Source organism: Mustela nivalis (genome assembly GCF_964662115.1).
Source record: "Mustela nivalis genome assembly, chromosome: 8".
Taxonomy (NCBI): domain Eukaryota; kingdom Metazoa; phylum Chordata; class Mammalia; order Carnivora; family Mustelidae; genus Mustela; species Mustela nivalis.
In genome coordinates, this window is record NC_139027.1 from 104,743,509 (window position 1) to 104,770,216 (window position 26,708).

The 26,708-nt window shown below is 40.9% G+C and overlaps 1 protein-coding gene across 4 annotated transcripts in view; it reads right to left on the minus strand.

Moving 5' to 3' along the window:
- Window positions 1-26,708, minus strand: part of MACROD2 (mono-ADP ribosylhydrolase 2) — a 1,944,634-nt gene that overhangs the window by 482,109 nt on the left and 1,435,817 nt on the right. For all 4 annotated transcript variants that reach the window (XM_082743694.1, XM_082743700.1, XM_082743702.1 and 1 more), the window contains exon 8: window positions 2,915-2,988. In XM_082743694.1, the coding sequence (XP_082599820.1) occupies window positions 2,915-2,988 (74 nt within the window). The remainder of the gene's footprint in view (window positions 1-2,914; window positions 2,989-26,708) is intronic.

Genomic DNA, 26,708 nt, shown 5'->3' on the forward strand with positions numbered 1-26,708 from the left:
CCTTTGCTGTTTTATGGCACTAAGATTTGTTTGTAACTGCAGCATGAGCTGGGTTACTCTAAAATAATCCCCAGGTCCTGCTGGCTCTATTGTCAAAATATATTCCAAACCTGATGCTGTTACCTCCTTTTCTACCATTGCTGTATTTCAAAGAATCCCCACCTCTTGCCTGGATTTATTATAGGATCCTCTTCATCAGTCTTCCCTTTTCTATTCTGAGGTCTCTCAAAAGTCCCTTTTCCAAGAAGCAGCCAGCCTGTTGTCATTTTAAAGGTGAAACCTCATCATGCCCCTCCCTGTCCCAAACTCTCAACTTCCCACTAGACTTAGAATAAAAATCCAAGTTTCTCCGTGAACCACAACACTCTGTGATTTGACCCCTACCTATTTGTCTAAATTCGTTTCTTGCCATTCTTTTATGTCTCAACTCCAATTGCATTGCTCTACCATTAATTGCAAACAGTAAACTCATTTTCCCATCAGGGTTGTTCTACTGCTGTTCCTTCTATGTGGAATGTTCTACCTCAAGACCTCTTTATGGTTGGCTTACCCTTCCCATCACACAAATCTTTGTCCCAAGATTACATCCTCAGAGCCCTTTCTAAATGATCTAAAATCACACCCTCCAATAACTCACTATCAAATTATCTTGGTTTACTTTTCAAAGTACTCTCTGAACTATCTTGTTTCTTTATTTGTTGATAACTCTTTTCCCAGACTATGAATATCATAAAAGAGGATTTTGTTTTTCAGCATTCTATCCCTCATATCTAGAAAAGTTTCTGGTGCTTAGTGAGATTCAGTAAATGCTTGTCAATTGAGGGAATTAAGGATAAGTAGCTTAAACAATGAGAATGTCAAAATCATACTCCTGTGAAGAGACAACGAACTTATCAGTGCCTAAACTTCTTCACTTGTTTCTTAACGGAGCAAAAAATAAATCAAAATATTGCAAGATAATAAATTTGTGTAGCTTTTATCTATGCCCTACCACTTACCATGCATTTATTCAGTACAACCTGTTTTGTTCAAACTAACTTATTTAAATTAGCCTAAGCATGTTGAAACAAGAAGTCTTTAAAAAAAGAATTAGCTCATAACATGTTAAAAGTCACAATGGCAATAACTAAGTTGTGTTCCTCAAACCAAAATGCCTAAATTTGTATACAACAGACCCCAGAAATGAGCAAAAAAAAAGACATGAAAGCAAAGGAACAGACTCAAAGACAAAGAGTAAGCTAACAAGGAGATCAGGGCACAAACCATTAAGTGGGAAACACTAAGTTAACACATTTCTATGGAAAATAACCTTCTGAATAGTTTAACCAGAGAAAATCCATCATAGAATTTGTCAATGAGCTGTAAATATAACAAACGTGTTTGTTCTTCATAATCATCTCCTTAATGATTTGGAGGTGGATGTGTGTACTTCCCTCACATACCAATATGACACATGTGAATCCATCAGTAGGGAATACCCTTGGATTATTAGTGGTAATAGTGGGCTTACACCAATGTACAAGCTCCATTTTCAACTCTTATTCATGAACACTCTACATTTCTGCTAAGCAGATGGTCCAGGTGAGGAACTTTTACTGTAACCAAGGGATACATTTAAAATACCACTTTCAAAGGGACTAAACGTCTCTCCCTTGTTCAGGATCTCCCCAAGGAGGAATGGCTGCTAGAGTCAGGAGGACAGAGTCTGACTCTTGGCTCTGTGACTCTGAAGTCCTGAGAATGTCACTTAACCTTTTGATTCTAAATGAGAATAAGAATAACAGTATCTATCCTAGATATTTCATGAGATTGTTGTGAAAATAATACATGTTAGAGAAATGTTTTGTAAACTGGCTATTTTAACTATTTTTTAAAATTCTGCTTTTTTGTGTGTTTCTTATAATCATCTTCTAAGTTTAAGTTATATATATCTTTCATAGTAAGAGGAGAAGAAAGAACAAGCACCAAAATGGAGATGTTTGGCCATGTGGTCTTCACCTCTACTGGAGTTTAGCCATTTCTGTATCTCCTTAAGAAATGTTGAAAATATAACCACTAGCAGAAAATGACACTGCAGTTTCCTTAAACAAAGGAAGGCACCAAGAGCTACTCTTATATTATAGCAAACTCCCCATTGTCTGTTTCCATACCCAAACATTTCCTAATAATCCATGTCCTACCCAAGAAGAAAGCTAAATCCCTGGACTATCTTAAATGGGACAATATTCTTTATAGCACTCACATTGAATATCTGAGGAGAAAAACAAAATTGGAAGGAAAACACACAAGGCTGCGCACTGTACAAAACCTATTGTTACAATCAGTTAGTTGCCCAAACTCTGAAATCTAAGCCTCCACAGTGTCTTTACTTATTCTGTTGCTTTGTTAACTTGAGTAATTCTTCTCATCAATAAACACAGCCTAAAGATTTTATTAAATAAACAGAATAAGAGGCATGGTAAAAAGTCTGAGAGAAGCATTTAGTTTTATAAAAAATCCTGATCATGGGAATTTAGCTATCAATTATCCAGGCTTACTCTAATCTCACACTCAGAAGTTATGGAAATGATTAATTATAAATAAAGAGACCTCAGGATACCAAAAAATGTACACCATGTCAACAAAGATAACTTCATGAAAAAAACGAGACTTAAAAACGTAACATAAAAATGAGATCATGGCTAGGTGAATCTGATCGTTCTGCCTATCTTCACCACCAAAATCAATCACCAAAATCCCTTCAGAAAATTAATTACAGGAAGATATTCAATCCTCCATATAACCCCAATGAAGCATGGTCCATCTCAATGATTATGTTTACTTGATATTTATGAATATATTTTTCTGCTTTTTCTGAAATTGAGGATCAAATGAGGCCATCTTAAATGTTTGCTTATTTTGTTGTTCCTCCTACCTCGTGATGATTCTTAGACAGCCATTCCTTAATGGTGCTGAGGGCAATGATGGAAGCAGGCTCATTTGGGAAACCTAAGTGAAAAGCAGAATAAAACAAATTAACAAAGAAAGATGAAGACAAGAGAGAATTCAATCATGGTGTGACACTAAATTTTTCTCATTTAAACAGTATTCAATTCAACCAATTACTATTGAGCAAGGCAGGCCTTAGCAAGCTATACATGGATGCGAGGCCTGTGACCATACATACAAGGCATTAAGGGGATCAGTCCTATACCAGTCTAAGGCTAACAAGCAACAAAGGATTTAACTGTCTTCAATTCTACAACAGAATCAATTAAAAATGTATTTACAGGGCACCTGGGTGGCTCAGTGGGTCAAAGCCTTTGCCTTTGGCTCAGGTCATGATCCCAGGGTTCTGGGATCGAGCCCCGCATCAAGCCCTGCATCGGGCTCTCTGTTCAGCAGGGAGCCTGCTTCCCTTCTTCTCTCTGCCTGCCTCTCTGGCTACTTATGATCTCTCTCTCTCTGTGTCAAATAAATAATTTTTTTTAAAAAATGTATTTATATTTGCTTGGTAGTTTTCTTTTCTTTTAAGATTTTATTTATTTATTTGACAGACGGAGATCACAAGTAGGCAGAGAAGCAGGCAGAGAGAGGAGGAAGCAGTCTCCCTGCTGAGCAGAGAGCCTGATGCGGGGCTCGATCCCAGGACCCTGGGATCATGACCTGAGCCAAAGGCAGAGGCTTTAACCCACTGAGCCACCCAGGCGCCCCTGCTTGGTAGTTTTCAAAGCACTTTCATATAATATTCTCAGAAGAGGTGCTCAGATTAAGGTTTATTACCCTTAATTTACAAATCAAGTAAATATGGCTACAGAATACATGTGGTTGACCTACACGGGCCATAGGGCCAGCAGTATTCCGTCAATGAACTGATGCAAGACAGGGCAAACAACTTGCAGAATAGCCATACAACTAGAAGTTATTATCAGAATTCAAAGAAGGTAATGCCTGCTCCATTTAGGGTCATTGGAAATTACATCTGAGATGAAGACTATACGAACTGACCTGGTTTTGCACTACAGATCTGGTTTTCAAAGGACAGGACGAATGACACTTATGCTATGTCCTACTGAGCAGGAGCACAGATAATCATAATTCCCAAAACTCATCTGGAATATCCCTCTAGCTTATGTAAACTGAACCTATCCCTAAACTTGCAAAACCACCGGACATTCTGCCAATAGAGATGAATGTATATGAATGAATAACTTTACACACTATATATTTATGGGGCAGAAAGAAGAGATGGGAGTGACTATTCCTTTGAAGCTATTCTCTTTAAGCTCACCACTGGCTTCCTAATCACCAGATTCCATACAGGCAATCAATCCATCAGTCTTCATCTTTCTCTTTATTGTATTAGCTTGATTAGTTTTCCATGTTTCACATCCTGCATTTTCTTTTCTTTAATTATTTTTTTATTGTTTTAAAATGTTCAATGCAGTGGTTTTTGATATGTCCACGAAGTTGTGCAACCATTACCACTAACTACAGATTATTTTCATCATCTCCCCAAAAACTCTGCACCCATTAACGGTCACCCCCATTATCCCTCTACCCCAGCTCTTGACAACTATGAAATCTACTTTTCGTGTCTTTAGATTTGCAAATTCTCCTCCTGGATTTTTCAACACTACCTTTGAGGTTTCCTCCTACCTAGTTGAGCTCCCTGGCTCCCTTTTCTAGGAGTTTCCATTAAATGTATGCCATTCCCAACCTCGAAACTCAGTCTTCTTCCTCTCTACTCTGGAGGAGCCAGCTGCAGTGTCAGCCACTGACATGCCTTCAAATCAGGGTGCTCCTGTGACATTGTGCTGTGCAGACGCAGAGGGAGGTACTGCTGAAATGGGAGATCTGGGATTTAAAAGACCCAGTTTTATTGGAAGGCAAATACATATTCCAGTAGTTCATACAGAACGTTTAAATCTCATTAGACTTTCAGAGACAATGTGAGAGAGGAAGAGCAAGAGAGAAGAGAAGTTTGTCCCCGCTTCCAAGAATAAATGTTGCTTTTTCTGATTAGGTTTCTACACACTTCATAAGAAAGTGCATTAGAAAAGGGGACAAAATAAAGCAGGGCCCAGCTGCACTTGACCATAGGGAAAATGTGCACAACTTCCCAAACTTTGTAAATTCATCTGTGACATTTGGGATTATGGATTTGTTCTGAATTTTCATCCCATTTATATTTTTTTAAAGATTTTTATTTATTTATTTGACAGAGAGAGATCACAAGGAAGCAGAGAGGCAAGCAGAGAGAGAAGGGGGAGTAGGCTCCCCACCAAGCAGAGAGCCTATATGAGGCTCAATCCCAGGACCCTGAGATCATGACCTGAGCCAAAGGCAGAGGCTTAACCCACTGAGCCACCCAGGTACCCTCATCCCATTTATTTTTTTCCTTAAATGAAGACTTCAAAATGTAAAACCCTTAAAATAAATGTGTTAATTAGCTAATTCATTAAGCAAATTATTACTGAACCAGAAAAGAAAAAAATACATAGACCCATTTAATGAGTCCCTGTCCTCTAAAGCCCAAAGTCGGAGGGAGGAAATAGGTAAGAGGGAAGCATGACAAGCACATCAGGGTTGTGAGGACACAGATGAGAGGAACCAAGCAAGAAAGAGGAGGCTTTCTAAGAAACCAGAGAATGTTTGGGGAAGAGAACAACAAAGCGGAGAGCTGAGGAGACATGGTCTTCAGAAGTAAGCTGTAAGCAACTAGGAATTAGTGAAAGAAGTCAGGGGAAGGGAAGGGAGAAGTTCTTGTGGACTGAAAAGAAAAAAACGGGAGGCCAGGATGGGCATCTATGGTTAGGGGTTAACAACGGGGGTTTTTCTGGCCCACCTTTCCCTGGAGTTTAGCACCTACATTTGTCATCAGCTGGATACCTCCCCTTGATGTTCTCCAGAACTAGAAATGTAAGGTGTATTCTTCCACAAAATCAACTTCTTCCTGATTTTCTGGTTTCTGCCTATGGCTTTCTCTCTCTCCTAGTTACTACAGTACTTAATTGCTTTCCTGGTTGATAAGTGAGTCCCCTGAGATATTGTATACCATGCTTTCCTTCCTTTCTTTGCCCACTGATCTCATTCAAAGTCCAATCAGCCCTCACCCCAACAACAGTAGTTGACTCATAACTGTGCTCTTTTGGTCTTCTCCCCTTTCCCAATCTGTCCATCACACCACTTCCAACTGACCCTTCCTTAAGTATGGTTACCACAACCTTACACAAAGCAATGGTGGCCTTGCTGATGCTTCAGCTCCTACAGAGGAAACTTTTGTACCTTTCTTGGCATAAGCCACCACAGGGGGCCTTCCTAGACTTGTATCTTAGCTTTCCCTATTATTCTCCTCCCATGAAATTCTTCTCCAACTTTTTGCTATGCTTAAGAAGTACTTAAATCATAGGATTACAGGGCTATATGAAGCCAATAAATACTGTAATCATGCTCAGTTGCAACGGCCATCAGCATTAACCTTTAGGAGATGTAACTCCCCACAGAGAAATTATACAAGTTGTTATAGAACCATGGCAACTATGGTCAGTTCTCAATTATTTGTAACCTCCCAGTCACTTTCCCACATTTATCAAAGCTTCTGGCATTGAGTTACAGTTTTCATTTCCACCTCAAGCCTCGTCATAATTGTGAGTGATTTCAATGTCCAATAAGATGACCCACCCAACACCTGGCCTGCCAGTCCCTTGACCTGGTCATTTTTGACAACCACCTCCATGCCACTGCCTCCCCATTCACCTTGATGTAACTTTTCTATTCCCAAATTACTAATTTAAGCTGTGCTCTCTAAAAAACCCTTCTTTCTCTTTAGTTTGATCTGCTACTTTCCAAGGTATGTTCTCCATAAGCATTTGAAAGCCAAATTAATGCTAACATCTCTCCCCCAAATGGTAGGACTCTTTCCTACCTCTCTAGGCTCTTCTTACACTGTATCACTCTGCTTTTTCAACTCCAGTTACACTGACCTTCCTAATGTCCTTCGAATGTGGCATGTTTCCTTTTGCTTCCTGCCAGAAGGCCTTACTCATGCTCTATCCTCTTCCTGAAGTGACATTTCTTCCCTCTGTTCCGAGCTTATTTTAACTTTCATTTGTGCTTCACTCCGTCATCACTTCTCGAGAGAAGGCTTCTCTGATGAGGACGACTCCCTATTTGATGCTTTCATAACATCATGAACCTTTCCCTGGCAGTTCATCAGAGTTTCATTTTTACATTTTGCAGTTATTTATGTACATATTTGATTAATATCCCTAGTAGAGTGAAAGCCTAAAGAGGCAGATGCCACAAGTCTCTTATGTGCTTATCACTGTATCCCTAAAACATTGCTGGCACATAGAAGATGATCAATAAATGTGTGTTGAAAGATGGAATGGACTGTGGATGTATGAATCATTGTATTGACAGCAGGAGAGGCTGAGCACTGGGAGAACAGGAGTGTTTAGCTCTAGAGCATGGGAGAGCAAAGGGATCCTGAGACATCCAAGCAAAGTGACAAATCCACATTATCCCACTGCATCCCTGAGAGGGAACCATTGAGAAGATGTAGATGAGAGAACACAGTTCCCGGTGAAATGGTGCCCTGTTATTAACTAAAAAGGGGGGAAACAACAAAACAAATGTTCCCGAAAATATGCCTATATGGGGAAAAAACCAAATACACAAACACACACACACACACATGTCCCCTAAACCCTGAACTTCATTTTATATATATATAAATGACAAAGTATGGGGTTCAGGGGACACAGCCATAGCACAATCCTTTGTCCGCTTAACTGCAAGACCCCAATGGTTACCCGTAAAACCAATGAATAGACAGGATGGAATTTTTGCCTGGGGATGGGCTTCCAATGACAGTAAGTTGGCCTCAGGAGGTCACAACAGTATTCTAGTCACCTGAGGGCTTTTGTTCACAAAAGCAGAATGGCCACCCAGAGGGAAGGCGGCAGACAAACTTTAGATGAATCATTGAATTAAATGACATAGAAAATTTCTTCCAAGTATGAGGGTCAATGAGGCTGAACAAGTCATTAATTATTTAGGGCCTGGCGTGCAGGGAATTGTATATGTCCAGGTGTGCACAGAATCTGTGTTTTCTCCTGGCATTCCACATCTTAGTTCCTTATTCAGTAGCAAGGATTATTAAGATGAACTTTTGTAGTGAATGTTGATTTACCAAACATATATGTGATTTTTTTTTTTTGTTTACTTCTGTATTGAAATTGCTTGCAAGATTTTTAGATACGCGCATGCACACACACACACACACACACACACAGACTTATATACATACATATAACCCTCATCTACATCAAGATCTAAAACATTTCCAGCACTTCAGAAAGCTGCCTTGTCCCAAATCAATATCTACCCCACAAAGAAACTTCTCTTCTCTATTCTATTGTCATAGGTTGGTTTTGTCTGTTTTTACACTTCAAATACATGAACATACAACATGCACCCTTTTTCGTCCAAATTTTTCAACATGGTGCCTGCCTGATTTATCCGTGTTTTTACGCAGAGCACAAGCGCATTCTTTCTCTCTACAGTGTTGTGTTCTAGCGTAGGAATATTCCACAATTTACTTAGCCGTTCTAGTGCTGATGGACAGTTGGGTTTTTCCAGTTTGGAGCTAATAGGAATAAAGTTGCCGTGAACATTCTCACACAGGCCATTTGGTGGACATAAGCACAGTTTCTGTGGAGCATTTACCCGGGACCTGGGGCCACCTGGCCACAGCTTATGTAGATGTTAAACTCTGGTAGATTCTGCCAGTTTTCCAAAGCAGTTACAATGAAATGCCAATTGAATATTACCCCCACCTTAAAAGACCACCAGAGACGTGAGTCAAAGCCAATCAGCAAGGGTCGTTTATTGCAGGTTCGAACCTGGACCTCTGCAGCGCTCGTTGCCGATAACACCCAGAGGTCCAGAGCTGGGTCGGTGCAGGATTTTTATAGACAGATACAAACAAGTTTCGGGTAGGGCTGAGCTTATTGATTGATAGTTTGAACACAATTGGGAGTCTCCTGGTGGAATGTTACATTCCTGCTATCAAGCATCCCTGTTAATGAGATTTAGGTTTAGAAGAAATTTAACTTTATTTACTTTTCCTTCTACCTTCGCCTCCTTCCGTTTCTTATGGAGGGGAGGGTGACATTAGGGCTATTGATAAGGTAACTTCTTTGTTGTAAATCTCAAGGATATTTGCAAACCAGGGGAGACTCCTACCTTGCAGGACTGTGATCTCTGCAAGTTAACTATTTATCGTTTTATGGCAGTCAGGGGTGCCTGAGGAATGCTACACATATGGAGGGGAGCGGGTGAAGGGGGGGTGCAAGGCGCCAGCCTTTGCTTTGTCCTCAGCCAGCCTCCTGCTCCTTCAACGCCAATTTACACTCCCGCCAGAAGTAGATGAAAGTTTAAAATAATGGATTTATCTATCTACTTAGTTAACACGTCAAGATGCTAAATATATTTTCTTGCCACATCTAAAGCCATTAAATGCAGCTTTAGGTTAATCAATACCTTTTAGAGCTAGGAACACAGATATTTATGACGTGCCTACTTTCTCCCTACCAAGCAGGGACTATTTCAGTCAAGAGAGGACAAAGTATATCAACAGAACATTAAAAAAATTAAACAAAAGAGGTAAAAACTGAAACAGCAAGTTGAATTTCAATAGTTTTTATCCATGACACACCAAATAACCCACTAGACCAATATTTTTCTCTCACTCAGTTATTAAACAGGTACTTCTTTTCATCAAATTGCAGAAAGATATAGCCATGAAGACTCACTGAAGTTTCTACCCAGCCATTGAATTGTTTGTTTGTCAGAACTGTTAAAAACCTGGAATGTTTCAGCCCAACTAAAATGAGTCTGGTCTCGATGTTGCCATAGACACTGTTCCTCTCTTGCTTTCATCCTTTTTTTTTTTCTTTTGCTGTTGATAATTTTCCTATATCCTCAAGTCTGTCCATAGGTTCCAATGTAGAAACTAAATGTATGTCCCTGATATAAAAAAATATGTTCTACAAACTGGTCTTTGCTGGAGGGAAGGTGGGAGGGGGCTAGGTTAAATAGGTGAAGGGGATAGGAGTACACTTATCACAATGAGCACTGAGGAACATAGAAAATTGTTGAATCATTATACTGAACACCTGGAACTAATATAACACTGTATGTTAATGACATTCAGATTAAAAAATAATAAAAATAAAATAAAATATCTCCTGCTGAAAATCTAGCCTATCTAGCCTATCCTACTGAAATAAAGATAGCTATAAGTTTCCCAGTAAAACTACCCTTTTTGGAAGTAGAAACAACGGAGCAACTTTTGTTTTAAACTTAAAAGAAGAGAATGCTTTGTAGCTGTAGATTACCCTATCACAGAAAGGCATATGGTTATGCCCTAAATCAATTATTTCAAAGTTTTTACTAAAAAAAAAAAAAAATTCAAATTGAACATAATGGCAGGCATAATTACACCATGTAATAAAATGTTAACCCTCTCTACTATTTACAGCCTAGCCAGAGCCTGTCTCTCTTGCGTTGTCCCACCTCCCTTTCAAGCCCAGGCACCAGGAGTCACCCCTGCTTTATCTGTGGATCCCTTTCTAGCAGTTGTAAGAATAATGCAACCTAGACATCACTGCCCAGGCAAAGCTCATAAGAGCAAAAACCACTGTTTATGCCCTGAACAGTTTTATTTTTAGCTGCACAAATTCTTCTGAAGCGATCCTCAATTCAAAGGGTGTTTAGCCACATAATTTTACCCCAATAAGGAGGGCACTTGGCCCAAAGGTGTGCTAAAATACTAGCAAATTTGTGGAATCGCAAACCCCCACATGCACTGCATATTATTTACGGAGTGGTTGTCATACTAACCAGCGCTCAGTGACTACAAGCGCCAAATTGGTACTGAATTGCCATAGATACTCAGAAGTTAGAAGCAACAGTTAAAAAACAAGACTCCCTGGAACTCTGCACATTACATTTGCACCCACTTTTGAGCCCTCCCTTCTTATCAAGTCTTCAATGAGGGAAGCACGTTGGTGCCTTTTTTTTTTTCCTTCCACTTACATTCAAGCTCAAGTAAAATATTGTCCAGCCCCAAAACATGGCTTTTCAGGACTGATAAAAATATCTGACTGTCCTAAATGAAGGGATGTATCACTGGGTTTATTGAAACGTCACCATCAATTGAACTGGGATTGTCAATGTTGACTAGCAAGTGAAATTAGACTTTGCTTCAATTTCGAGAGGGTATAACCATAATATTTTCCATCTTAGCACAGAAATTCTGGTGTGGGGACCAAAGGACATCAACAGTGTATTTTAGAAACTCAGGTAAAAGGAAATGAAGTGTGAGATGAGTTGTGTCTTTCTCAGAACATTCCTCTCCAGTCCCTGTTGCACACACACACACACACACACACACACACACAAATACACATAACTGTCCTGGGCCAGGAGGAAAGGTAGAGGGATATAGACGGAGGGTGCATGGAGGTGTTGGGGTGTGGGGTGTATGGGTGGGCATAAGGAAGTATAGGACAATGAACTTATTTTTTCATCTCAAAATGGCTTTTGTCAACCCCTTCCCCCAGGCCTCCTTCCAAACTATAAAAGCAATTCTGATAGCACGATGAAATCAAATTACTTGAGAGAAATGAGCTGAAGGAGGCTCACCGTTAAGCAATCGCTAGAGCAGCCACTCAGCCAATTCTGGCTAAAGGCTGAGTTTCACAAAAGATAAAACAGGTGAAGTAATAAGAGTGACACTGGCCTCTGTCACTGCAGTGAGCACGGCAGCAGAATGCTAAAAAGGGTGTCACCAGCTTTCCCCAGGAGAGCAAAGGGCACCACAGTAGGCAAGAGTGAGGCATCCCCGGCCTGTCAGTAAGATGGCGGAGTCTTAGCTGGCTTTTAAAAGGACAAGGCAGAGTTTTTAAAATATGCGTGTGTGTGTGTGTATACACATATATACACGCATATATATTATGTGTGTATATACATACACAAATACACACACATACACAAACAATACTGCATATTAACAAGTTCAACAGCCATAGCAGATGTTGACAGCCCCATATATATCCCTTTGGCCTGTGCCATCTTTGCACACTGGTTTGAATTACAGCTGCTAGCACCTGTGGCCTTTTAACTTCGGGCTCTCTCTGGTGCCCACAGTGATACCACATGTGAGGTAGGTCCAAAGTGTCAGGAAATCTAGGCTACCACCAGGATGCGTCAAGGTATGATTAGTGAGAGATAGTGGGCAAGTGTCCCAGCTCACTCACCCCTCAGGGGGGATAACATTGATGTGCCTGCTTTATGCAGTTTCCTTGAGTTGCCCCGTGGGATTACCCCCCAGTTGTCCGTAGTGGTAAATTGCTCAATAATGTACTCTTTCTTATTGGCTTCCTTTATCTATCTGTCTTCCCTACTTCCTTCTCTGAAATTGTCTCTCCAATTAGCTACTTGAACATAAACCCTTGCCTCTGAATCTGCTTTTAGGGGGAAGCCAAACTATGACCACAATCAACAGTCATTCATGAACTTGAGAAAATGAGGGTCATGTCTTATCTTGATAGAACCGATTCTTTCCACTTTTCTATTTGTAATCTCTTGTACATGCACAGTAGAGAAACATTTTATAAATTACTTAGTGAGTTGGGGAGAGAAGTGAGAGGTTGTCAACATGAAAGCATGATCGTATTTTACTTTGGGAGAATGTAGAGGTTATACAAACTAGGTTCACATCCACAGTGGGGAGTCTGCTTTTCCCACTCTGCCTGCTGCCTCCCCTGCTTATTCTCTCTCTCTCTCTCTCTGTCAAATAAATAAATAAATAAAATCTGGGGCGCCTGGGTGGCTCAGTGGGTTAAAGCCTCTGCCTTCGGCTCAGGTCGTGATCCCGGGGTCTTGAGATCAAGCCCCACATCCGGCTCTCAGCTCGGCAGGGATCCAGCTTCCCTTCCCTTTCCTGCCTCTCTGCCTACTTGTGATCTCTGTCTGTCAAATAAATAAATAAAATCTAAATAAATAAATAAATAATAAATAAATAAATAAAATCTTAAAAAATAAATAAAATCTTAAAAAGATAAATAAACAAACCTGGCCCCACATGGCAGAAATCTTGAAACAGGAAATAGTAAATAGTTGTTTTTGCAGCTACTGTTAATATTTATTAAGCAATTATTATGTGCAAGTCATTCTACTTAGCATCTGCATGTATTATTGTATTCCATCTTCACAACAACCCGATGAAAAAAACAGGGGAGAACTATGAAGATGAGTTGGTCTATAAATGGACAGTGACTTTAGTGTATTGAGGGAGGCATCGGTCAAAGATGATTAATTTGTATATATATACTAAAAACTACCAAGAGGTGTGCAAAATATAGTCTGACCATTATATAAGTTTTAGTAGACTGAGTATCAATCACTAGTGTGGTTTAGACCAGATTCTGCTTGAAGAGGGATACAGATACTGCATCTGCCTATGGGTGGCTTGGGTGGAAGTCTAGGCTGTTCCTAAAAGCCCGGCCACCTCTGGCTTCCACATCAAATTGCCTAAACCCTCAAACTCCCTTGACAATGTATATAATCTTTCCCATTGTATAGAAGAGAAAAAGAGACACAGAAAACTCAAGCAAGGGGCAGGGCCCATACCCAAGCCTGGGTCCACCTGACTTCTATCCATTCCGCTAATAGAGTGCCTGGTATATTGTTCATCCTCCCATCTCCAAGGAATGAATGGAATTTACCATAACCTCCTTCAGAGACTCCCATCCTGGTGCAACACTGTTTCAAATTCCAAACAAAGGAAATGAAACTGTAGGTACCTATGAGAAGAAAGCTTGTTTCAGAGTGCCTCCTGATGGCCACACCAAAAGACATGGGGTGACCCAATCTGCCATTTAAAGTCTGCATCATAGAGTACAGGTGGGGCCCAAGGACTCCTCTTGGGCATGTAGAAACGTTGGTGGTTTGGATGCTACAATTACTCCTCAACACGTGGGTACCATCATCCTGGATACAATTGGAACATATAAATTTGAAGCTCACCTGCTCACAATAAAACTTCTGTGCATCACACCTCTCCCCATGGTCCTGCCTTACCCCTGACTTTATTTTGTTCAGCTTAATGATGGTGTTCCTAGCAGGACCTCTAGGATTAGTCATATATAAAAGGGAGAAGGGAAATCCTGCACTTATCATTTTAATCTCTTTACACATGTTCTCTCATTTCACTTGATATTATATGTGCCATAGAAAATGATATTCCATAAATTCTACTATATTCAGCCTCAGACTTGAATTACTTTTGCTTTCACCTCCTTAAAAAATTGGGCAACACTAAGTTTTCCTTTCAAGTTTTCTTTCCTTTGCTCTGCAAATCATGGTATGAATGGGCCCTATTTTTATGGGACACAAGGTTACAATCTATGCAAGCTTCATCAGCTTCTCAAACTTATGAGTTCCAGCTTCTATTTCTGAGGGTGTTTTTAAAATCATCTTTTGTCTAAGGAATTATAATAATGACCTAAGAAATGGCTCGTGAAACAAATGCTAATCTATGCAAGCTGCTTCTACTAACCCGGAATAAGTCTCTTGAGAAGGAGAGGAAAGACCTCATAGAATCACCTAGAATAGGATTTTTCTAAAATTCTCTTTTAAAAGAACATTTTTTCCTACGGGGGTAATTAAGGGGTTTCATTGAGGACATCACATTTGAGTAGAAAAGGTATATACTGGGATCTCCTGAGAGATGAAAATGCAGTTTCTACTTTTGAACTGGCGGCACCGTGTGGTAGGTGGACCTGGAAGCCCATGATCTCTATAAACATAAACCACATCATATCATGTCCACTCTAAGAGATGTCAGTAGCTTGCTCCACACTGTGACCAAAGTCCAAACTCCTCATTTTTGGCTTTTAGAGCCTTTGTGCTGCCCTCATCACACTCTGAAATGCTGTCTGTCCCTTGTCCTGGGATATAAGCTGGAATATAAGCTTGATGAGGAATATAAGCTTGATGAGTCCTTGCCTGTCTTATGCACCTTTCCACTTTCAGTGGTCAAAAACTTGCCATGCCCTATTAGGGAACATGGGAAAGATCTAGTTTCTCCAGTGTCCTGTGAAGCTTCCTAGCACCCTGAAATGATTTTATGCCACCTGAAGCCTAGGAAAAATCGACACAGTCATTGAGGGAAGGAAATGAACTAATTCTGTGTTGCTCTCTGGTGTCTACTGGCCAACACCCCTGGCAGTGCATGTGACCTTGGCAGAAACTCAAGGCATGGATTTAGGAAAATGCGAAAGATGTCGCCTTGGCTTTAGGAACTACAAATTACCTCTTGGACTTCTGTCACACCCAAGCTGGGGCAGAGCACAGGAGCTCTTTCAGGGACACATCATTATAGAGGGTCTCTTAGCTTTAAATGTCACTGACTCACAAGCATGAAACCACGTATGTCCTAAAAAGCTTTTATGTTCCCACCTGCACAGCCAGGTGCAAGATTCTCCTGAAGGAACTGTGTTGAATATTGTCATCACAGCATCCAGCAACATTAACTGTCACACCATAACATGGAAGAAAAGGAGATAGTCACCAAAGCCCCTGTTTTCTGGCTTTTACTCTCCAATGATTAGCCAAGTTCCCTGGGAAACCTATGTGTGCAAACTGCTCTCATAATTCCAGGAATTTTTCTGGAGTTACTCAGTGGCCAACACTTCTACAATAAACACTGAGCATCGAGAAACTCTCCTCTTCACGTTTGAATGTTAAGATAGGCCTTGGCTGCCACCACTCTACATTCTGAGGTGTGTCTGAACCAGTCTCTAGATTTCAGCAGGTTGGTTTGCTTAAATGGGACACAGTTGTTAAGAACTCTACTCTGTGGTTTCCTAGAATTCACAATAGCAGCCACTCCTTTGCTGAGCAATGCAGAGATTAATGCAATTTTAGGGACTACGACTGTGATTAAATATAACACATTATTGATATAATTATATAATTTTTATGATCAAGAATACATTTTTTTAATATAATTAGAGCTCACTGGAGTACATTATTCTGAAAGTCATTACAAATACACTCTGAGGAGTGCCTGAGTGTCTCAGTTGGTTAAGTGTCTTCCTTCAGCTCAGGTCATGGTCTTAGGGTCCTGGGATTAAGCCCTGCATTAGACTCCTTGCTCAGCAGGGAGTCTGCTTCTCCCTCTCCCTCTGCTGCCCCTCACCACCCCTCCCCTGCCCCGCAGCTTATACACTTGCTCTCTATCTCTCTGATTCTTTCTCAAATAAATATTTTTAAAAATATTTTATTTATTTATTTGACAGAGAGAGAGAGAGATCACAAGCAGGCAGAGAGGCCTGTAGAGAGAGAAGGGGAAGCAGATTCCCTGCTGAGCAGAGAGCCCGATGCAGGGCTTGATCCCAGGACCCTGAGATCACGACCTGAAGGCAGAGCCTTAACCCACTGATCCAGAGCGCCCCTAATTTTTTTTTTTTTTTTTTTTAAGACACTCTGAAAGATCACAGGCACGAAGTTCTAAAAATTTCTGTGTTGAGACAGGACACAGCTTGATGTGGGCAGGAATGCCACCATTAGACTGCAGTGTTTCTTTTTGAAAGCTTGGCTTCTGAGTGTGCTGGACTGGAGTAGCATATCCAATTCTTCACTCCCCTTTGCCACACCCTTTGCCGTCTTTGCAAAACTGTCTTGTGAGCAGAGCCTATTTCCCTACCTCACTGACGTTGAGTTTGGCCATGTGACTTGCTTTGACCAATGGGAAGGGAACAAACGTGAAGTCCTAAGAGTACTCACTGCCAGACTAAGGGAATGCCCCATGAGGCCACTGGCCTTTCAGAGTGGCCTGGGAAGTTCAGGTGGAACAGACTGAGCACTAACAGGAACCTGGGATCCAGGTCAGTCTGGCCAAGCCCAGACTTAAATCAGTTAAACCCAGTCAACCTGAAGAACTGGGAACGAGAGAATAAATGCTACTTGCTGCCAGCCCCTGGGTTTTTGAGGTTGTCTGTAACGCAGAAAAATCTAACGGATAACTAAAGCAAGGACTGATATGCTTTTTGAAATCCCACGGAGCATGCAGAGCCCTCGGGAGTGGTTTTTATTCTTATCTAGATCTTTGCCATCTTTGGAATATGGTTTCACCTTTTGACTGTCTCTCCAGGGTAAAAAATATCATATACTTAATAAATTGTGCATACCAGTTCAAAGAACTCAAAGAGGCATGGGAATTGGTTCGAGAGGAATCCTGAAATAAGGAAAAGACAACAGGTTTTGGAGTCAAACCTACCAGACATTGCATCTTCCCACGAGAACTGCAATCTGTGTGAGCACAGCATCTTCCTTCCTTCTTTCTTTCTTTCCTTCCTTTCTTCCTTTTTAAGAGCTTGTTCCTAAGTAATCTCTACACCCAGTGTGGGCACTCAAATGCACAACCCCAAGAGCAAGAGTCATGCACTCCTCCAATCGAGCCAGCCAGGCGCCCCAGAACAGTACATTTCTATTCTTCAGTGTCCACACCTGTAATGTGGGGCTAAGGCTACCTTCTTGTAGTGAAGATTAAATAGAATAACTCACATGCTCTTTGCTCCTCCCAGGTCTTCTTATGTAGGTCCCTCCCCCTACTTTACCTTATTTACTTAAAGACGTGTGAAAGCTGAAAGGTGAAAGGAAGCCTAAAGGCACACAGGAATGCTATTCAGCGACGGAGCCCTGGAAAACCAGCTGGGACCACCAGGCTCTTCTTCTTTTTTTATAAGATTTAATTTATTCATTTGATAGAGAGAGCAGAGCAGGGGTAGGGGAGAGGGAGAGGAAGCCCACCCCATTGATCAGGAAGCCTGATGAGGGGCTGGATTCCAGGACCCTGGGATCATGATTTGAGCCAAAGGCAGATGCTTAACCAACTGAGCCACCCAGGTGTCCCAGTGCCAGGTTCTTTAACAGGCACCGAAATCATAACCTCAAGTGAAGGTATGATCTTTTTTCAAGATCTGATAAGGTCTCACTGTTTGTCCTGAGAACCTAGAAATGGATGTACATTACCTCCCCCCCACCGAGAATCCCTTCCTGGTACTAGAAAATATAATTGTTTGGTAAGAGAAGAGAGGTGTAGAAGAACAGGTTTTCACAAAATGACTCCATTTATGGCTAAACCTCTGAGTGAATAGTACCATACTGACTAATGTATCAACCTCCAAAAGAAGCTTACCAATTAGATTCCTGGAATCACTACACTCTGGACTTTACAACATCCCAGCAATATGATAAATACATGTCTGTAACAAAACTAAAATGAATTTGGAGTGGCCTGAGCAACTGACACCAATTCACTGCCTATAGGACCTCTCTGTATTCTATCTGGAATATCCCCATCCTTGGGTTTTGGATTTCTAAGTTCTACCCAAACATAAGATACCGCTCCCGAAAATGCCCTGAGAGATGTGATTGGAAGTGATGCATGTACCATTTCCCTCAAACAGAGAGAAGCTGGCTCATTCCTCTTAACCGCAGTGAGGGACTTGGGGGGATAGTAAGTGTTTGAGGGATGATAGGAGAATGAAGAGACCAAATAGCCACAGAACTGTAAAGCAGGAAAACTGCATTTTAAAATGCAAATTTCCCACAATGCTCATCATTGTCAGTCTTAATAATGAATGGCAGTATTTCAGAAACCATGAGCTCTAGGAGGCTAAGTTTGTGGTAGAATAATGAAATCCTAGAAGGGCATATTTCTCATCAAAAATCAATTTGTTCTCCTGCTTGAATTGTAGTAAGCAGACACAAGGTAGTATGAAGTCGTAATGTGTCATAAAAACCTGCCAGGACCAGGAAAGAGGTTTAGGATGTGCTTTTAGTGGGAATAAATATCCATTTAAGCATATATGTTGAAGATTTATTTTGACGGATCTCTGTAGAAAGTTGGAACTTTTGTGTACACTCAGAGGTATTCCTGAGAGAAAACTAAAGTCGATGTTTGTACAGTATTTTATTTATGTGACACCTGACATTTTTTTTTTCTTCTTAAAAAGTAGAATGGCATTCGCGCATGTTCAGAGCTTAAAAGCTGTCACTCCCTCCTCATAAGCCATAGGCTGAACAAACTGAAAAAATCAACAACTTCTCTTAGATCTGTCAGAGAAGAGAAGTCCCAGGGCCAGCAGTGCTGCCCCAAACTAGAGGTGAACACAGAACCACAACTTCACGGAACAGAAACCCCTGAACAGAAAACTCCACAGGAACCAGCACCAGGGAAGGAAAACCTAAACTGTAATTGAGGAATTGGTGGAACTTGAAGTAGACAAGGCTGAAAGTTGAAAACTCCAGAGGGGCCTAGTCTTAGGGTGTTCCCCACCCCAGTCCTGTAAGTTTTATCTGCAGAAGATCCATCAGGTTCTCAGAATGAATAATAAGGCGAATATAAAGAAAAACTCCCTCATGCTACCTGCATGGGGGATTGTTGTGGGGGCGGGGGAGAGGAACTATTTTGAAATAAGCCACTCTGTTCTGGACAATGCACGTCTTCAGGAGGAAATGTGTTACCAGAACCTAACCTGCTGGGGACAGGGCCATATTCTATATCCAGCAGGCTCTAGCCTTACATTCACGCAGGGGAAGGAAAACACCCAACTACAGCCCAAGCGGGTCATCCTAGCTCACCTGTGTGGGGAGAAACAAAATGAGAAGCACCTGTGATATCCACCATTCAAAGGCCCAGGCTCAGGAGTGACTGAGACTTAAGCAGAGGGCCATAGCCTGCCTCTCCTCCCCTGCGCCTCCCCATCACATTACCAATGGCCTGTTTGCTATAGTTCCATTTACCAAGCACATTGTGTTCAGCTACCATGAAAAAAAAAATACAAAGCATACTAAACGGCCTTAAACAGCTCGAAGAGACAGTGCAAGCATCAGAACCAGATTCAGATATGGCAGAGGAGTTGGAATGATTCATATGCTCAGTATTCTAATGGATAAAGCACGTAGTATACACAAGCAGACGGGCAGTATATGGAGAGGGACAGAAATTCTAGGGAAGATGCCTGGGTGGCTTGGTGGATTAAAGCCTCTTCCTTCGGCTCAGGTCATGATCCCAGGGTCCTGGGATTGAGCCCCACATCGGGCTCTCTGCTCAGCTAGGAGTCTGCTTCTCCCCCTCTCTCTCTGCCTCCCTCTCTGACTACTTGTGATCTCTGTCAAATAAATAAATAAAATCTTAAAAAAAATAAAAAGAAAGAAAGAAAGATAGAAATTCTAGGGAAGAATAAAAAAATGCTGGAGATCAAAATCCTTGTAACAGAAATGAAGAATACCTTTGATGGGCTCATTAGTAGAGTAGACCCAGCTGAAGAAAGTGCCTCTGCACTTGAGGATGTAGAAAATTGGGAAGTCAACAGAAATTTCCAAAATGGAAAAACAAAAAGGCCCGAAGAAAACAAATCAGAATATCCAAGAACAGTGGGACAAAACTACATATGAATACTAGGAATACCAAAAGAGGGCATCTGGGAAATCTCCGTACCTTCCAGTCACCTGTGTTGTGAATCTGAAATTGCTCTAAAAAATAATCAATAAAAGAAAAAAATAAAATTAAATGAACCAAACCACTCTCAGATTTGTCAGAGGAGCATTTCCAGCTGCTATTTCTGACATATTGTCCAAGAGACAGCTTACCCACCAGTGACTTCAGTGTTCTTTTGGAATTCTAAATTCAAAGCCCAGTGTAGGAATGATATTGAGGCAATTCCTGTGTGACAGCATGTAAAATTCCCACTCTGTCAAGCATGGAGTCCCGGGAATTACTAAAGAATGCTTTATTAGAGGCAACACTCTTCTTTGTGTGATAATGTAATGATAGCATTAAAACCACCGAGCACTTTTCATGAACATGAGGAATTCATTTCAGCACTTCCCACTGCACTTCCTATCACAGTTATGCACGGGCACATTTCTTGTATGATTATATGCAATAATAAATATTGTATTTTCATGGAAAAAAAGTGTAGAATGGACTACTGCTACACGCAACATGGGTGAATCCCCCAAACAATACTTTGAACAAAAGAAGTCAGACACAAATGTGTATATTCGGCCCAGATTCCACTGATAGGAAGCCCAAGAACCAGCAAAACTGAACTGTTATAAATCAGAAGGACAGTTGTTTAAGGAGGCTGGGAGTGACTGAAATGGGTCATGATGGAACTTTCTAGGGTGACAGAAATGTTCTACATCTTGACCCAGGAATTGGTTACACAGGGATAGATATACATTTGTTCAAATCTTCTCCCTTTGACTCAGGAGAATTCCAAATGGTCTGGGTGCTCAAGTGTCCGTGCTGACTGCCTTTATGAATGCCTAGTGCTCACCCAAGGTGCACCAGCAAATAAAGTTTGAGAAGGGGATTCCTGCTTTTCTGATCTGTCTGCAGCAGATCTAGTGGTGATAATCACCTTCAAAATACTTAATATTTTTGTAATACAAAAAGATAGAGAAAAGAATGGTTAAGAGAGAAACATTTCCCAGCAGCAGATGGGAATACAGGGAGAACAGAAGGTGAGAAAAGTCAGTGGGGGAGCCGTGGTGGCAATGGAAGAGGGGTGTCCAGCAATACTGCAGAGTCTGGCTAAGGGGGTGGGCAGGTAGAGACAGAAGATGAGTGACCTCTGCCCTGGGGGAAACCAAGTGAAGCAGGCTAACGTGTTCACAATGGACCATTTTGCAGGGTTAGAAACAGCGCCATCTTGACCTGTTTCTTAAGCTTCACAATGCCCCTCTATATTATATCAGAATAACTAGTAGGAACCATGAAAACCCAAAGAACCTTGGGTTTCTCTTTAGAGATAAGAAGGACATCAGGAATTGCAGAGATCTGATCTCCTGATCTAGTGAAGCAAGAGAGAAAGCCTGACATAGACTATTCCCAGGCAATTTTGAGAGAAAAAAGAAGAGGATGGTGGAGTAATCCATATAGACTGATTTAAAGTAGAAAATGAGAGCATTAGCAGTCATATGTGGCCATGACAATTCATCCTTTGCTTACTGCCCCCCCAAAGTAAATAATGATTCATAAATCCTTCCAAAGAGGTTCTATTACTGTTTTTAGATTATATCATTGGGTAGAAAATTATTTTAAATGTTTTTTGGTCATCAAAGGAGCCATCTCATAAAGAGATGTCTAGAAAGGGGGGGGGGAAGGAATTCAAGGGGTAGCAATGGTTTGGTAGTCACCCTAATGTCACTGATTCAATTTTCTTCTCATTAAGGGCAGAAATAGCCTATATCTGAATTTATTTCTGCCTAGTCACCTATTTCTTTAATGCCTGTCAGTTCCTCAGTACCCATGTACTTGTTTATACCCAAATTAAACTGCACTCATTGGTATGCTGCTGCCTTGTAAATATTAGCTTTTTAAAAGATGCCCACTTTCTCCAATCTGGGCCATACAGCAAGAACCTGAGAGCAAGCTACTGCTGATTTTCTTTCTGGAACCATAGTATTTATGAATGTGCTGCTTTCAGTTAACACTGAGTTTAAGCAACACCATGCACAATATTCATAGCTCAGAGTCTTTCTCTCTAGTATGTATGCATGTATGTATACATATATAAAAATATTATATGTAAAGTATATAATGCATACATACTGTGTTACTAAACATAAACACAATGTGACATTTACTTTATCTTAGCTTTTATTATCCAGACTGAAAGGACTTCGGACAGCTTCTGCCTTGTATTTAAGAAACACATGGGAGTGCCTGGGTGGCTCAGTTGTTTAAATGTCTGCCTTTGGCTCAGGTCATTACCCTAGGGTTCTGAGATCAAGCCCTGCATTGTACCCTATGGGCCTCCCTGCTCAGTGGGGAGCCTGCTTCTCCCTCTCCCTCTGCCCCTCCCCCTGCTTGTGCATTCTCTCTTTCTCTTTCTCTCATGAATAAATAAAATCTTTAAAAAAAAAAAAAAAAAAGGAAAGAAAGAAACACATAAGTCATTCAGCCACTTCCAGAGTTGTAGATACCAAGGTCTCAGACACTAACCTGGTCGGCTACTATAAACACAGACCCCAGCTATGCAGACACATAACGGCATATGTACTTGAGCCCAAACCATAATGCTTATAAGATGTAACTTGTATTTCTTGTAGTATATTATATATATATTATATATAATATATATAAATATTTCTTGTAATATAACTTGTATTGTAAATGCAACTTGTATTTCTGTTCTCTTACAGATGATTTTTTTAGTAGTGCACTAGCCAAATGGGAACTACAACATTGCCATTTATCAACTTAAGCATTTTGTAATTAAATATTAAATACTTATTTATAATTATTAAATACTTATCTTCCTTACTTTCAAAGAATGCTGTGGTCAAGGGAAGGGTAACTGTCAGGATCCTGACAGAGAACACAGTTTCTTGAGATGGTTTACATAAAAAGATTTGATGAAAGGACCACTTGCAGAGACATGGCAAGGTTAAAAGACAAGGGAGATACACTGGGGCACTAAGACACCAACAGCCCAGGAAACCAGCCAACACCCTGAGGGCAAATAGTGGAAACACTGTCACCATAGCCCCAGTGAAAGAAAGGGCTTCCCAGTGAACCAGTAATGCAGGGGCATAGCTACTGCCAAAAACATGTGCCAAAGTGGGAGGGCAAGGGTAGGGGGAGTGAGGAGTGGAAATTTGTCTGGGTTGGGGGAGAGGGAGCTGGGATAAGAAGTATCTTGATCATTTGCTGCCATCTTTCCATTCTGCTATTTAAACCATCCCTCCCCTCCCCTATCAGCCGAACCCAAACAAAGATTAGGCAGCAAGGAAGCTAAGGTAGGCTTGTATAGAGTAGGATGGAGAAGGGATGGGGGGCGGGGCGGCAAATACAGAACAGCGAAAGGAAAAGGGAGTTGTGCTATTAGAAATCATAACCCTCATGAAAGTTAATCCACTGGCTTATCGCTGCTGAAGTGTTAATGACCTAAGATGTAACTCCAAAGATAGGGCAACACGTAGAAATGACACATAATACCAGGTTTTGTCAGGGAGGCAGGAAGAACTGGTAAAATGTAACTATCCTTAAGAGCCACAGGCCCAGGAACTCAAGTACACAGGTGGAAATCGGCATATTCCAGATCATGCCAACATTTGCCCAGTTTTAAGAGGGGCTCAGCTCTCAATTAGGAGGCAAGCTGGTTTCTAATAGAGTTCATCTGAAGTTTCTGATCTTCAATCTTACTTGTTTCTCAAGCTTATTATTAACAAGTTTGTATTCATGGTCCATAAATAGGCACTGCATAGAATTTCCTTCCTTGAGGCTTGTGGCAACCAAGACCTTTACAGGATTAGCAAAATTCTGGATTCTTCGGGGCTTAATCACATTCTATTCTACCTTAAAATTTCCTTCAGAAAATTTATTTTTCTACAAGTTAATTTTAATGTTGTATCTTCTTTGCTATTGATTATTTTCAAACATTCTAGCTACAAAAATTGGTCTTTAAAACACTATCTAGGTGTTTATGTGCATTGTGTTTATCATATAAAGAGCTTTTCTAATAACCAAGAGCCATTTTAACAGCCAGTAGGTGTTGATGAATTTAATCAAACACCATTCAAGGGCATCAAACACTTGTCTGACATGTTCAAATCAGGAAAAGCAGCTGGCATGGGAAATAAGAACTATTTTCTAGGTTTCTCTTAAATAAGAGGCACTCAGCTTTCATCTCAAAATGTTCTAAAGGCTAATGTACCCAGCAGAGCTAATAGTACAAATAGAATATACAACACATCTGCAAACACTTTCTAAAGTGCATTGCTTTAAAAAGAGAAAGAAAGACAGAAAAAAACAACAAAGAAGCTAACAAAAACATGTCAGAGTAAAAAGAGAATCTAGTACTTAACAAGTGCCCCCTGAAAAAGCTATGTCATGTTAGATACCTAGCAAAGGGAGGGCCATACTCGTGGTGACCACATTGTCCTCGCCAAGTCCTTGTCAAGAGAAAACTGTCTCTCAGGTGTCAGGAAGGATTTTTGACAGTTAATCTGATTTTCCTTTCAGGACTAGGGATCCCAGCATCTTCAAGAAGGAAGTCTACAGTAGTCTATTGATATGCTCAATTATCTGCCACACATGTGATATGCCTGTTTGACATCAGCACGGCCTGCAGTACTCACCTCTTTTCTATCGATTCACCTGCTAACCTTGACTGGGGAGTCTTAGACGACAGGTTGGTCGTGCAACAGGAGAAGGCCATTTTGACTAGTGACAACTTGCATTCCTGATTGACAGCCACCTTGCACCCAAACTGGTCGGCAAACTACAAAGTCTCTTGAATCTGCTTCCAAGAAAGAGCCATTTTCCCTCCTCTGCACAGGCTTAATTTGGGAATTAGAGAAAACACTGCTGTAAAATGGCCAGCTTCCTTATTGACTGTGACATTTGCAAGCTGTCCCACTCTGTCACTTTTTCATTGATGCTAGGCACTGTGCTAGGGTCTCTGGTGAATGAGAGAGAATTTCTAGCCTCAGAGAACTTGATAAAGGGGGAACAAGATACATGGACACATGCATGCACACATTCACTTACATACCATGGCCGGTAATATTCAGCTCCACCCACCTTCCCCTGGCCCGCCTACTCATCACTTGCATTTTTGGTGGGCAGTGCTAGATAAGCCTTTGAGTTCCTATTTTATGCATCTGCATCTTTCTGACTCAGGGCTTTCTCTGGTCCCTGGAGGGGGCAAGAGGGTGCTTAGCTGAATAAATCAGGCCTAATGGAAAGTTAATGTTTCTGGAGACAGTCCTTACCCAATGAGTATTGGGTGCACAAACTAATTTCCTTGACCCTCAGTGACACAATTATTCAGCATGATCCATATGGTTTCTTAGAAGGTCCCTGTGTTGGTTTCCTACTGCTGCTGAAAAAAATTACCATAAACTTAGTGACTTAAAACAACACACATTTATTATCTCACAGTTCTTGAGGCCAAAAGTCCAAAATAAATTTCATTGAGCTAATGTCAAGTGATAGCAGAACTGCATTTCTTCTGGAGGTTCTACGATGATTCTATTTCCTTGTTTTCTCCAGTTTTCAGAGACTGCCTGGATTGCTTGGCTCCCAGCCTTCCTTGGCCATTCCTCACATCACTGTGACATCTGATTTCCATTGTCACATTTCCGTCCCTTGCTATGCTTCTGTTGTCACACTGCCTTCTTTAACTCTGACCCTTCTGTTTTCTTTTTATAAGGACCCTTGTGATGATACTGGCCCCACCAGAATAATCAGAAAAATTTCCTATCTCATCTGAAAGACCCTTTTGCTATATAAGGCAATACATTTCAAGGTCTAGGGACTAGCATGAGGACCTCTTTGTGGGGCTATAATTCAGCCAATCACAGCCTCCAATAAAAATGAACCTCACTTGCCTACAGCAGGAAGTCATTCATTAAGGTCCCCTTGCTGGCTTTCTTTCCCTTCTGTCTTACTTTTTATTCCCACCCTGTGTTTGTGGGGTTACTTCTCAAATTTCTCTCATCCAAATCCTTCTTTCAAATGAAAAGACTCACTCAGGCCCAGCAAGTTATTTAAGAGGTATCCAAAGGCAGAATCAGATAAATAAACAAAAGGACCTAAAGATCTATAGAAATTCAAGATAGGGTGTGAT